The sequence below is a fragment of the Dipodomys ordii genome, unplaced genomic scaffold (assembly GCF_000151885.1).
Source record: "Dipodomys ordii isolate 6190 unplaced genomic scaffold, Dord_2.0 Scaffold12, whole genome shotgun sequence".
In the NCBI taxonomy this organism is placed as follows: domain Eukaryota; kingdom Metazoa; phylum Chordata; class Mammalia; order Rodentia; family Heteromyidae; genus Dipodomys; species Dipodomys ordii.
This window is the reverse complement of record NW_012267228.1, coordinates 18,980,693-18,995,926: the sequence shown is the minus strand read 5'-3', so window position 1 is coordinate 18,995,926 and position 15,234 is coordinate 18,980,693. Positions and strand designations below refer to the sequence as shown.

The 15,234-nt window shown below is 39.0% G+C and overlaps 1 protein-coding gene across 1 annotated transcript in view; it reads right to left on the bottom strand.

The window, feature by feature from the left end:
• LOC105981279 (cadherin-related family member 3) overlaps positions 1–15,234 on the bottom strand; it is a 58,125-nt gene that overhangs the window by 16,791 nt on the left and 26,100 nt on the right. The window contains exons 7-11 of the mRNA XM_013010370.1: positions 14,063–14,259; positions 11,939–12,116; positions 9,349–9,511; positions 7,504–7,606; positions 2,734–2,832 (exon numbers count right to left, since the gene is read on the bottom strand). Coding sequence (XP_012865824.1) covers positions 2,734–2,832; positions 7,504–7,606; positions 9,349–9,511; positions 11,939–12,116; positions 14,063–14,259 — 740 coding nt within the window. The remainder of the gene's footprint in view (positions 1–2,733; positions 2,833–7,503; positions 7,607–9,348; positions 9,512–11,938; positions 12,117–14,062; positions 14,260–15,234) is intronic.

Here is a 15,234-nt window from a genome sequence, read left to right as displayed (position 1 = left end):
CATTTTTTAAATTTGGTCTATAGTAACCCCAAATATTCTTTTAGAAGAAGGATGTGGTATACAGGTGTCATTTGTAGGCCAACACTCTTTACCCTTCCTTTGCCTATACTGTTTCTCATGTGACTGACCCGTGCCAGTTAGGGCTGTAGCATATGATATGTTTCAGCCAATGAAATGTTTGCAAACCTGATGGAAGCCAAGGCCTACGAGGTCCTTGTGTGATTAGGTATGCTACACTCTGGCCATGAAGTCCTATCTCCATGACCTTAATTCAGTCCCCATTTAACAGCCCTTCTGTTGTTGATTGTACCTCTCCTTCACTTGTAAACAGCTGAAGCTAGAGTGTTGGAGGATGCAGAGAAGCCAAGTTACCCAAATCAATCTACCCAGACAAAGTCCAGACAGACTCGTTGATAAACAGCCAGTTCTCACAATGTTGAGCAAGCTCAACCAAAATCAGAATAGCATCCTGGCTTATTCTTAGACTGACTAAAAATGCCATTGTTGTGCTACTCTGCTGTTTTTAGAGGTTAATTATATAGCAATAGTTCACAAATACGACAGGTTGTTCCTCCAATTACATTCTACTTTAATTATAAACTCTGGGGCAGGCTCTTTAGCTCCTCTGTGCAGTGGAATCCCACCATACAATGGTAGCAATGGTCACTAGCTCACCAACATTTTCTTTAGGATATTTTGGCTCTGAATGATCAGGAATAAAGAATTAAAGTTAAAGGAAACAATGCATATGCTATCCCTCACAGACTGCTTATTCTGTTGGCATCCTTCTTTTACTGAGATCACCAGCTTCTAATAAGGTGCCATAAATTAGGCAATCAACACAACTCATGATACCAAAAACAAAGGTAAGGCATTCATGAAGGCATGCTTTATTATGGTAACTTCAAAATAAGGAGTCCAAACTATTTGCTCAAGTGAAAGCATACTTATTAAGAAGAAGGTACCATAACATATGCAGACAGTATAAGGCAACAATGGAGTTATTTTCATAGTTAACACCTGGCTAAGTACAATAAGGAGCTTATTCCTCAGTAGGTATAAAATTAACCTCTCAAGGCAAACTAAAAGCTATTTTGAGCAATTTTAGCTGAGTTTTAAAATAGGGTAATTATGAAACTCTGAAATCCTGCCAAAATTCCTCATAAAATCTATTGGAAACACAGTAGGTTTTCCCTTGTGACTTGCAACCCAGTGTGATTTAAATGCTATGTTTCTTGGAACTCATTAAGGAATTTTTTTTCTTTGCCTATGCTTGCCCACCCCCAGAATCCTTTTATCTGATTCATCACATACCACCAAAAAAGTTATTTTAAATAGTATAGATTTTTCATAATGCTGTCACTGGAAGAGATTCATGGAATTCTCAAGACATATTCATGTCCTCTGTGCTAGTCAACCTGGCATGAAAAGAGACTTCTATATTAATGGGCCATTATCTAAAATGTTTGATATTCAGAAGGCAGTTGGTGTTCAGAAGAGTTTTAAATTTCCAATTTCCTAGTTAGATAAAATTTTACTTTGTCATGAAGATTTTGTCTCCTTGATAAACATTTTGTCAAAAAAGAAAAGTCCCTCCAACTTCATTTAGTTTATAAATTCTGGAGTAGAAGATCAATGAATATTGTTTTGTTTTGAAGTGAAGAAAAAGGGCAGAAGGGAAAGTGATAAAAGGGAGTGAGATTGGGATAAATTATAAACATGTGTGGAAATATAACAATGAATTCCTTCCCTATATAACAACTACAAGCTAATAATAAAAATAAAGCCAGGGGAAAATTTAGACCACATTTGTTATTGCACATTGTAGATACTCAATAAACTTTAGTGATGATGATGATGATGATGATGATGATGGTGGTGGTGGTGGTGGTCAGGGGCATCATGGTAATTTTCACAACATGTAGTTTACATGCATACAATTACCAATTAATCCTGAACTCATCCCCATGAGAGAGTTATAGTCATCTTCATTTTATAAATGAGAACTCAAAGGTACAAAGCAATGTATAAGATCATTGAACTAGTTCCAGCAGAGACAAATTTGAATCTAGTTCTATTTGACTCCACCACTCACGATCATTTTGCTACATCACAGTGCTCTTCAAAGTCAGAATGATCCAACTGCTGCACACAACCAGTTTTATCCCTGGAAGTATTCAAGGCAAGCCTGGAGGACTCATCATCCAGAGATGCTGAGAAAGAGATATCTTCTTCTCTTGGATGACAGAAAGCACAAATATTGCCTCTGCGGTCCCTTTCACATCAAGTATTCCCTGGTATACTAGCAAACTCATCCTAATTTACATAGAATTTGACTGAAATAGAGTCATGACATGATCTTGATTTTAAACCTAAAATCTGGACCCCAGTTATTTAAATTCATTAATGACCACATTACCTCTACTTTTTTTTAACACTTAGACCTAGTTTGATAGAAAAGAGAAAAAGTAATCAAAATTAAGTCAATGTATATTTGTTTATTAGATCTGACCTCAAATTTCAAGGGAACCTTCAGGAAAACCTTCAGGACGACACTCTGGGGATACTGCCAGTGAAAGTTAACTTCTCTGAGGTTGGGAGCCCTACAATGTTTGCCTGGCATGCTTGCATTTTGTAAATTTCCACACTCCCTTTCTACCAGGCATACATTAGAGATCTGGTAGATATTCCTTGTGGAGGAATTAACATGATGGATGTGAAAAGCACTCTTACCTCCTGATGTTTCTGGAACCAGAAATGAATAGTGTGATTCTGTAAAGACAGGACTGAAATCGTTGTCTGGAGTAATCTCCACAATGATGGTCACAGTCACTTTAAAATTGAGCAGAGAACAAATGTGTGGTGGTTATTATGCTCTACAGACAAGCTAAATATACAGAGGATTGTGAAGTGATACTAAGATTTTCACTTTTCCCCATAGGATCCCTGCACCCACATATAAGGTGATTTAGTTAAAAACATACGAAGTATCACATTTCATATTTTATTTTATATATAAGGACAGGTATGCATCAATGTATTTAATATATAAATGTGTAGTTAGATGCCTTATATAACAGAATTTTTGTACATTGATGGATATAATTTCCTCCATTAGATTTTATATAACAGAATTGTTATATATATTTATGGATATAATTTCCTCCATCAGAGTTTATATAACAGAATTTTTGTACATTTATGGATATAATTTCCTCCATCAGAGTGTGCTGGGGGATCACTGATAACCTGCATGTTATTCTATTTCTTTTCTTTTTTGTTTTGTTTTGTCTGAGACTAGGACTCAAACATGAAGCCATGCCCCCGGCCCTCTGCATTACATTCTATATTCTGCCTCTCATAACTCAGAACACCCATGCTTGGCTTTACAAATTCTCTCTGATCTTAAACTAGTTAAATATCTCAGAGGCACACTTTCCTCATCAAAGATCAGTTTCCATCTCCTTCATCACAGTGAAGATGGGAGGTCAAAGAAAGAGTCACAAGAAAAACTTTTAGTCTATAAAATGTTAAAGTGTTTCATTTTGTTCAATTCCACCAATTCTTCTTTTATACATTTTGTATTGTGAAAATACTGTACAGAGAGGTCACTTCCACCAATTCTTGTGTACTGTATATGGTAGAAAAGGAAATCTAAATATTTCAAGCCAACAATCTAAACTAGCATATTAGAGAGTAGTCAGAAAGAAGGAATTTAATATTCAAACATAAAATCCAGTAACTTGCAAATGGACAAATTTTGAGTAGAAGTAAAATAATTAACATTTGCTAGTCAAGGCACTGACATGATCTTGGACTTCTCCCAAGACAAACAGGTTGACAGAACTAAGTTTAAAACAACACTAGAGGGGTGGGGATGTGGCTTAGTAGTAGACTGTTTGCCTAGCATGCATGAAACCCTGGGTTTAATTCCTTAGTACCACATAAACAGAAAAAGCCAGAAGTGGCACTGTGGTTCATGTGGTAGAGTGCTAGCTTTGAGCAAAAAAGAAGCTCAGGAACAGTACCCAAGCCCTGAGTTCAAGCCTCGGGACTGACAAAAACAAACAAAAAACACTAAAAAGTCACTGAGAGTCTATCGGACAAAGTTGTATTTGCTAATGTATCCAAAAATATCTAAGATGCAAGTATGTCAAGTACAAAATATCAAGCTAAATAAAGGAAAAATGACTCTTTGCCATATAAATGGCAAGACTTTTTGAATTTTTAGTATTCCATTATGTACTTTTGAATCTCCAGGTAGGCATTGCTCCCTACATTTTTTTAAATCAAGAATTCTATTGACATGTTACTTTGTAGAATCCATTTTCTGAAGAATGTCGTATATAACTGTTCCTAAAAATCTACTGAACACAAGTCAAACAATAAAATTTTATCTGGTATCCATAGTGTTTCTACTTCAGGGAACTGGGCATTCTTCATATTTTATTTGATATTTATTATTATTATTATATGGCATCTAGAGCTTTTATCAGAAGCTCTAATATGTCCAGGACCCCCCATGAAAGCTTAAAGAGTGCTATTCCTTGAAGACATGTGATTAATGTCAAAGCTTATATACTTCTATCAATAAATCCATTTATATGTTGCAAGAGTAGGTGACATTTACAGCTCTGCCATACCATGGTTTTTATTGCATCCATAAAAACTCAAAATTGTACTAATTAGCTGGCCCATAAAAATAGACTGAACCACATGTGTACTATTCCAAGCACCTGAGCAGCTGTCATACATATGCTGGAATGCGAGAACTAGGAAAGACATGGAGTTATCACTGGGAGAGATTACTTTCCCCTTTCCTACAGAACAAAGACTCAAATCTGGTAAGAGAGATATATTTTTGGATAGGTTAGTCCAACAGGATGAGTAGCTGCAAGAAAAAGCATCCATCCTAAAGGCAGCTGGGCTGGGTAATAGACTTTTGCATGAAACTCCACTCATATGTAACAGAAAAGACAATAAGCATATTTTCCCACAGTGCTGTTATGACTGAGCCCCTGTCTCTATATATCATTTTTCCATGTAGTTGAATCATTGAAGGCTACAAACCACCTTGTTAAACTTAACCTATCAGTTAACGCAGAAGGATTTAAAGAGTCCCAGGTGTGTTGATTAGAGTTCAGCAATCAAGTTCCCTTTGATTGCCAACATATACATGTCTGCCATAATTCTATCTTTCTACATCAATGAAAAACACAGAACTCTTGCTCATTACTCCCACATGCAACCTCAAAATCCTTCTCAACTCAATAATCGAGCAAAAATCCAGTGTTCTCACAAGAGAATAAATGCCAATATAACCCCCTTCTTGGCTTTCCATTACCGGACAGCGACCTATAAACCTGTGTTTACTACTCAAATCCTCATGCCTTGAATATCTTTGTTTATTTTGTTTTTATTGTTGTTGTTCTTGGTGGTGGTGGTGGTGGTGGTGGTGGTGTGTGTGTGTGTGTGTGTGTGTGTATTGGGGCTTGAACTCAAGAGTTTTTTGTTTTTTGTTTTTTTTACTCAAGACTGGTGCTCTTACGGAACCAACCCAGATGCCCCTCAGTAGGTGAATGGATCAAGAAAATGTGGTATATATACACAATGGAATTCTATGCCTCCATCAGAAAGAATGACATTGCCCCATTTGTTAGGAAATGGAAAGGCTTGGAAAAAATTATATTAAGTGAAGTAAGCCAGACCCAAAGAAACATAAGTCCCATGGTTTCCCTTATTTGCAATATCTAGTATATGTCTGAGTCAAGCAGAAAAGGTCAGATAAGGTGATGTTAGGGAAATGAACCCTAAGATATGTATTCAAATGTTTTTTTTTCTTTCATGTGATTGTTTCTAACACATTTATAAGATTATTTCTTTGTTGCTTTGTATGTCCCTCCCTCACAGTATAACCCCTGCTTTCACTGTATTTGATGTCAGTATAATTTGTGGAGGGGAAGGGGAAAAACAAATCGTTTAAATAGGGATACAGGTGGACCCGTTGCAACAATGATATGTACAAGTCCTTATGTCAAAAACGAAATTTACAACCTTGGTGTGGGAGGTGGGGGGTGTCTGGGGAGGATTGGGTGTGGGGGCGGGGGGAGGATGGGAAGGGATGGGAAGGGGAAACAAGGAGGAGGCTACAATGCTTAATAAGAAATGTACTCATTATCTTGCCCATGTATCTTGCCCTCTGTGCAGTATTTTCACAATAAAAAAATGTTTCACAAAAAAAAAGACTGGTGCTCTATGATTTCAGACACAACTCCACTTCTAGCTTGTTGGTGGTTAATTGGAGATTCTTATCTAATGGATTTTGCTGCTTGAGCTAGTGTCAAACTGTCATCCTCAGGTCTCAGCCTCCTGAGTAGCAAGGATTAGAGGTGTGCCCAGCTCCTCTTGAGTAGCTTTAATGTCAACCACCTGCTGGGTCATTTATTACCATACCTTTAGATACAAGAGATATGATATGAAGACAGACAGAATCTGATAATTGTGAGAATCTCTAGCTTTCAGAAAAATCTCACGAATTTATTCTTACAACGGTAATATGTTAAACACATAATGACCTGTTGGGATACATATGTATTTACATTTGCAGAACAATATCCCACTTCCTAAACACTCTTCCTGGATCCACAAAACAAAATTCAAATGCATCCTAAAGAATGGTTTACAATCAGCAACACTGTTCAATGTTAAAGCCACAAATTCTGTGAATTCTAGTGTCATTCAATCTAGATGGAGTTAATCTTAATGTGCAAAAAGCCCATTTTATCACAGGGTGACCTGAAAAACTGGGATAGTGATGGGAAAACCAAGTAGAAGCAAGAAGCAGCCAGTGTTCATCTGCATAAAGGGTGTGAGTTATCAAACGTGGCAAGTAGCTGATAGCTTGCTTTGATAACAGTTCTATCAATGTCATATAAAATAATTCAAAGAAATTATTTTTTGAAGGTATTCAATTACCTATGTTTTTGGACTATGTTGTCCAATACTTAGCATGAATGGATATAAAATAACAAGAAGGATTGAGCATAAGAACTGGGTTTAGTGCCAAGGATCTCTAACCATAGCTGTATTTAATCTAATGTTATGTTGTTTAGTCACTGCTATAAGGTAAAAAAGATCCACAGTTGATCCATCCAATCTATTCAGTTCTCCCAGTTCGTTCTCTCATTCTCTCCTCTCCTTTCTCTTCTATCTCTCTTTTCTTTTCCTCTCCTCCTTCCCCTTTCTTTTCTCTTCCCCCCCCCCCGTTCCTTTCTTTTCCTCTCTCTTGGCAGTACTATATTTTGGATACAGTATTTCACACCTCCTAGAAGTCATTCTGCCATGGACCATGCCCTGCAAATATCAATTTTCTCCATCATCCTTTTGCCTAACTTAGTATTACAAAAATCTTTCCCAAGTACAATGGCGCTTTGAATTGTAATCTCTAATGTGGAAAATCTGCAGAATAGGCACTTGATTTTCTTGAGAATGTTATCAAGTTACCTGTATGAGAGGGATGTAGGTCATCAAACACAGAAATCTTCATTTCATAGATGTGCCCAGCTGCAACCACCTCTGGATTTTCATAATCCAAATCTCTGGCAACCTTACAGAACAATATTTTTACACCAAAAAGAAAATTTTAATGAATATTTTTAAATAATAGATCATTCTAGAAAAGGTAAATGTGTGGCCATTGTTTTTTTTTCTAGAAATGGTATCAGAGCATGCCTGAGACTGACATAAGCTGATATACAAAATAAACATTTTGGCAGAACAAGGAGATTCTCCCTTGTTTTTCCAGAATAGCTTGCTTTTGAACAAATAATCCTTGCTCTGTGGAGAAAAATATGGGTCAAAGCCTGTCTTCGTTGCATATTAATTGTATTGCCCTTGGCAAAATATTTAAAAAGAGAAAATATTTTAAACAAACTTTGCAAGTGAAAAAATGATCAAAATGTAAGTTGCTCCTATTATAAACCACTCACCATTTCAGAAATATATAATAAGTATCAACTAGGTATCTGTTACTATTGAAAGTACTAGACAGATAGCAATACGAAGATCTACATCATAGATTTGAAGACAGTCTTAATTGGGCATGAATCCTAATTAGCTTAAACCAGAATATGACAACCAAGATTCCAGGTATTGAGAAAGTCACTTTGTTTTAAGAGTTGGTATGTGACTCATTCACACACTTACTAAAGCATGCACGAAACATGACAGTAGGTTATCAGTATGAACCACTTAGAAACATGTGTACATCTTTCGGTCTCATAAGAAAAAACTGAACTGACACAACCCTGTTCGACAGTAGATATACGGCCTATGATGTCAGTCCTTGGTAGCCACAACTAAGCCAGGGTAAGTATGCATGAGAGGTAACTGGTGGATGGCTACTGAGTGGACACACAGAAAGGCCTCAATGTTCCTTAACATCATCTTGATAAATGTTTTCTCTTTATCTGAAGTCCACTAAAAAAAAGACAGTTTGGCCTTGCATATCAACGTGAACATCAGCCCAGGGAAGCTCTTGGCTCCATGCCTAAACATGCAAAATCCACAACACCATATGCACAAACTGGGTTTGTAGCTTGGGGCCTTTGTCAGGAAAATTAGGACCAGAGAAAGAAAAAGGTCACTATTAGCTCCCTTTCAGCCATATTTTCTGGCTAAAGAAAAAAGGGAAGAAGAGTGGTACTTGGTGATATTTGGGTTAAGAATAATTAATGCCAAGCTATCAGAGAATGACACTTTGAAATGAAGGCCTATGGAGAATAAGAGTCAGAAGGAGAGATTTCTTGTAAGGCAGAATTACATGCTAGGAAAGAAAAAAGCATAGAGAGTTTAGAAGACCAAGAGGGGGCTGGGAAGGTGGCTCAGTGATAGAGCACTTGCCTTGCATGCATGAGGCCATGGGTTCGATTCCTCAGCACCACATAAGCAAAAAAAAAAAAAAAAAAAAGAACACCAAGAGAGAGTATGGAAGAGGAGCTTCTGGGCCATGCCCAAGGCCAAGAGGGGATAACTATTGTCCCACAGAAGCTTCTCGAAGTTATCTCCAAGGAAATCAACTTGATTTTCAGCTTCTGATTTCCCTGGCTAAATAGGAAGCAAATTATTCTGTGCTCATTATGAAAAGGAGAAAATGATAGCAGGCAACAAGATAGTGAAGGACTTGCCCATATACCTTGCAGAGAGGCAACAGAGGAGCCCAAAATTCTCTGCTGTGTAAGCAGCTCCTTTTTGGGACTCTACTAGCCTCATTCCAACTGTGGCCAAGAAATGACTCCATCCATCTCTCTGGGAAAGCAACCTAGAGTGACAGAAACCAGGGTCACTCACGCGGATGACATGTTCAGCCTTTGGTACTTGATCAAAGAGTTGTCCGGAACCAATGGGGCCAGAGCTCGGTGCATAATGGATGAGGTTAGGAGGCTTGTCTAGGTCATGACACAAGAGCGTAGCAACTACTGTATCCTTTGCAATCACCTCCTTGCCCGTGTACCTGTTTCATTGTTGAAGAAGAAAAATCAATGGAGATAAGCATTCTTTTTCAGTGTAAGGCTTTTCCCCTAAACCTCCACTCATGTGGATTACACCTGAGTGTCATGTCCTAATTCTACTGGGACAGACAGATCAGCTCAGGCCCATCCTCAGGGCATCCATTTCTACACAGATTTGGGAAGATCTGCTTCCTTTTCTGGGAGTGCTCCTCTCTGTACTCAGCTGGGCACTCTGCTGGGATGGGAAGTTTAACCAAGGCCACACTTCAGTGGAGAAGACCTGAGTGGAAATTGAAGGGTTCTCTGGGATTGTTGCAACCTGCACCATCAGGATGGTGTGGGAAGGAGGGACAAATCCATACATTCTTTTTTTTGGGGGGGGGTCCAGTTGTGGGGCCTGAACTCTGGGCCTGGGTGCTGTCCCTCAGCTCTTCAGCTCAAGGCTAGCGCTCTACCACTTGAGCCACAGCGCCACTTCCGGCTTTTTTCTTTTTGCTTATGTGGTGCTGGGGAATCGAACCCAGAGCCTCATGCATTGCAAGGCAAGCACTCTGCCACTGAGCCACCTTCCCAGCCCAAATCCATACCATTCTTTAGTCACAGGGGGCTTGTTTTCACTTCCGTATGCCCACCCATCTCTTCATAGGAATCTTACTACCCTGTATGTTCACTTCAGCTTCTAAATCCTACTTGCTCTTCAAACATTAGCCTAGGTCTCATCCTTCAGGAAACTTCCCAATCCCATGTGATCTGCTCTTAACAACTAAAGCACAGCACCAGCATTTAATTCCCATTATATGTGTGTGTGTCTCTTACTATTGCTTCATGGGTATTCACCTTATCATCCTGACAATACACAATCTCCTTAGAGCAATTGAACATAACATATTCATCCCCTTACCTCCAGAGACTATAACCAAGGGCAGAATGTGGTTGGTGTTAAATAGATACAACCGTACTGGGGGAATAAGGGGTAAAGTAGAAGAAAAAAGAAGAGAAGGAAAAGAAGAAAGAAACATTTGCTAAGCCTGTGCTAGTTCTGGTAACTAAACAAATTCCAAGCACAGATTATATATATATATATTCAATCCTTCTAACAATGCTATGAGGTATGTACAATTATCATCCCATTTGAAAAGAAGTCTTGGGAACACAAACAAGACCACACTGGGGATAATTAGCAAGGCTATATTTTTACTTTCCACTACATAATCAGTAATAATACTTAGGAAACAGAAGGACAGCTGTCTATATATGAACTGACCAGAGAGGAAAAACACAAGTGAAAGAGCTGGACATGGTGTTGAACACCTATAATCCCAGCTCTTCTGGTGATAGAGACCAGAAATATCATGGTTTGAGGCAGTCAGGACAAAAACATTAGTGAAAACCCCTGTCTCATGCAATAAGCCAGCATGATAGCATACATCTGGCATCTCATTTGTGCAGAGTAAGAGGGTCATGGTTTAAGCCAGCCAAGGCAAGAAATATGAGACCCTATCCGAAAAATGCCTAAAGCAAAAATGCTGAACATGGCTTAAGTTCAGGGTGATGTCTCACCAAGTATGAGTCTCTACATTCAAAACTCAAACCTCAATTCTGGCCAATAAAGTGATAGATTTGTATGTTTAGCGACTGAGCTTCAAATAATAAAAATAAACACAATGAAAGTAATGCAAACCAATCATCCCTCATCAAAATGCTAAACCCCCTTCATTTTGGTACAAAAGTCCAACCTGGAATATTTTAAATCAACCTTTTGCCTGAACTGGCAAATTTTTATTTGATATACTTAGAATAAGTAATCACCGCAGATTTAAATATAGGTTGTTACTCATCTCCCATCAAGAAAGTTGTATGCTTGACAGACATTAAGAAGGTAATTCATCCTATTACCTTCTTAAAATAAGCAACAGCATCTTTGTCCTGAAGTGTTTGTATGGGCCAGGATGTCAGGTAATAAATGATAGAACTGTATTAAACAATATATACCCTATGCTCAGAATGTCACATAGAGTGCCCCATTTGTTCTTCACAACCATCCTCTAGAGTAAGTAGTATTGTTGTACCATCTTATACAGAAACAATGAAGGTCAAAGAGCTTTAGTGAATGACCCAAATTCACACAGCTGTTAAGTAACAGAACCAGAATTCCACTCAAACCAGGACTATAACTCAAAATCTTAAGCTTGTTCAACTAACTGTCAGATCTTGGAAACCCAGCCGTCAGTCATGAACTGGCCCATCAGGCTGTATTGTAGCTAAAGACCATAATTAAGGAGGCTAACCTCTACTACACAAATTCCTATACTTTAACCAAGGTTCAATCAGCTGAGGAACCTTTTGTCCAATTGTGCTAAATAAATGTGGCAATACATCCCTCTCTTGAAACCCTGAATTCTTGTCCCTGACCATCTGTCTTGGCTCACCTAATCAGATATTGGTCACAGACAGGCGAGTTGTCATTAATGCCATTAATGTAAGCAGTCACTGGAATGGCTGCACACCTCAGGTCACGGTCACAAGCCTTAATGGAGAAGGCCTGAACGCTTGCAAAGCCAGCTGTCTCCACGTCCAGACGGGTGGCAGTCACCACATGCCCACACTCTGTAACAAAATAGTACATCCTGCTTTAAGTGGCCCAAGCTGTCATTATCAAAATTGGTTTATTACACACATAGCTGCAGAACAGACCCCATGCAAATTATACCTGATCCATTGGAATTAAGAAGATGATTCACAGTACAGGATGGTATTCAATTATTTATGCCCCCAAACACACTTTTTTTTTGGTATGAATGTGTGTGTGTGTGTGTGTGTGTGTGTGTGTGTGTGTGTGTGTATCCTGGCACTTGAACTCATAGCCTAAGGTGCTGTCCCTTGGCTTGTTTGCTCAAGGGTAGTGCTATACTACCTAAACTCCACTTGCAGTTTTTTGGTGGTTAATTAGAGATAAATGTCTCTTGGACTTTCATGCCCAGGCTGTCTTCAAACTGTGATCCTCAGATCTCAGCCTCCTGAGTAGCTAGGATTGCAGGTGATGGGCCTAAATTCTTAATCATAGAATCCTGATTCATTTCACCAAGTAGCACACCATTGCTCAACAGAACTTTCTGTAACAAAACATACTGTAATTATGTATTGTTCATCGTGATAGCTAGTAAGCATATGTTTTTACTGAGCATTAAACAATGTAGCAGGTGTGATCAAGAGGAGGGTTGATATCCTAGGTGGTCCCTGTCAAAAGTTACCTGGGCCATATCTCAAAACCAAGCATAGTGAAGTGCACTTGTAATCTCAACTGCTTGGGAAGGAGAGTGGGAGGATGGAAATCTAAGACCCACCAAGATAAAGTTAGTGGAGACTCTATCTTACAAAAGTAAAAGGACTGAGGGTGTGGTTCAAGTGACAGAGTGCTCACCTTGCAAATGTTTAGCCCTGAGTTCAATATTTGTACTATCATCCCTCCACTTCCAAACAAAAACAAAAACAGAGGTGGGGGGTGGTGGTAGGGACAAATTGAGGATGTAGGGAAGGAAGGGATGGTAGGGGGAAAACAAAGGAGGAGGCACAATGCTCGATAGGAAATGTACTCATTACCCTACTCATGTAACTGTAACCCCTCTGTACAGTATTTTTACAATAAAAAATATATGGAAAAAATGCCCTATTCCCAAAATAAATTTGCATCTCATTGTTCTTCTCAAAAAAAAACCCACAAAAACACAAAACACAAAGATTCTAGCTGCTCTGTGGAGAAGAGGAAAAGCAGAAGCAGGGGTAAGAGATTGGTATTATGGGGGAGCAACTGTCTAGCTTGGGGCTCTTCCAGAAGCAGAGCCTGGAAGAGTACAAGTAGTTTATTTGGGAAATGATCCAGGACACTGGGGCACTGTGGAAGAGAGACAGGAAAAAGAAACTCCCTAGAAAATGTGCACCAGCAAGCTAGTCCCCATGATCAGCCCCTAGAGCCTGGCATGACTGGGGAACCCTGGGTGGCATAGGACACATACTCAAAATTGTAAAATTGTTCCATGCCTAGAGCAAAGAGCAGGAAAGTTTCTACACCATCTATCTCCGGACCGTAGAATTTCTCCAACCATCCTAACCTACTGTGAGAGGAAGGAGGGCCCTGTTCATCCCTCAAGCAAAGAAATGACACACCCTGAGCCTCCACCACAGCCACAGCGCATTGGCTAAGGAATAAATGATTGCCTCTAGGCAGTCCAATCAGATTCTCCTTCACAAAAAAATCAGGACCTTAAGCAAGAAGAGTTGACTTAGGTTGAAGACATGCTATAAGGTTGTGCAAGGTGGGAACAAAGACTGCCACTTTATAGCAACCACAAAGAGCCATATAATCACTCAGGAGGGAACAGAGAATTAGGTCTTGGATGGGGTTATTCTGTAGACATTGAGGAAGAATCGACAATGTGCTTCTTGTTGGGTTTCTGGAAATAGAAAAGAAACTCGGTGTATGGATATTTGCATAGTAACACAGGATTACAAGCCACCTCTATAAAGCAGGTTTGTAGGGACAACTCTCAACATACCTTTATCAACTGCAAAGTACTCATTCCATGGATCTAGTTCAAAGCTTACATCTCCCAGGTCATCTTCATCAGAAGCCTGGCATATTCCAATAGTTTTCCCAATTGGGATTTCTTCTTCCAGTGTGACATTGGCTTTAATGTGCAGAGTGGAGTTCAAAGAAGTAACACTCAAGACGCCATTTTCAATATTGAATAAACTTGTTTCAAAACAAAAGATTATTAGAATATTATTATTTGCTTGGTGCCTTTTCTATTCTTTATGAAGGAATATACAGACAAGGATAGTACGATTAAAATAGAAACCATGCTTAGGGTATTAGTAGCTAACCCCTGTGTTGATCACTTACCTACAGTTCAAACAAAACTATAAGTGCTTTTCATGTGTTATCTTGTTCCTTCCTCAGTCTTTGGAAGCAGGAACCATTTGATCCCATTTTACAGATGTGGAAACTGAGGATTTGAGACTAGCTTTTGGATAAGTATGAAGTGGCTGAAAGATTAGACCCCAAGCCTGTTTTGCTCCAGAGGCTGTATACTTAATCTCTTTTAAAATGAGTCAGTTTCATAGAATTGCTGAGCCTTTGTGAACCTTATAGTCTCCCTCGTAATAATAATAACAATAATGAAAGATAAGCTGTCAACTCAGACATGAAGAACATACTTCATTAATTACACCTTGTTCAATAGCAATTTCAATATATTTTATAATTTAAAACTATTTTGCTTTTTTATCATTGTGCTGGTTTTGAGGCTTGAACTCAGAGCCTCATGCTCTTGGTTGGCTTTTTCTGCTCATAGCTAGTGCTCTACTGCTTGAGCTATCTCTCCACTTCTGGCTTTTTGGTGGTTAATTGAAGATGGAGTCTTGAAGATTTGTTTACCTCAGCTGAGTTTAACCCCCCAATCCTCAGCTTCCTGAATAGTTAGAATTATAGGGGTACACCGCCACTGCCTGGGCTATTTTCTTTTTTTTTTTAAGAAAGAATTTTGGGCTGGAAAGGTGGCTTAGTGGTATAGTGCTGGCCTTGTATGCATGAGGCTATGGGTTCAATTCCTCAGCACCACATAAGCAGAAAAAGCCGGAAGTGGCGCTGTGGCTCAAGTGGTAGAGCACTAGACTTGAGCTGAAGAGCTGAGGGACAGCGCTCAGGCCCAGAGTTCAGGCCCCATGA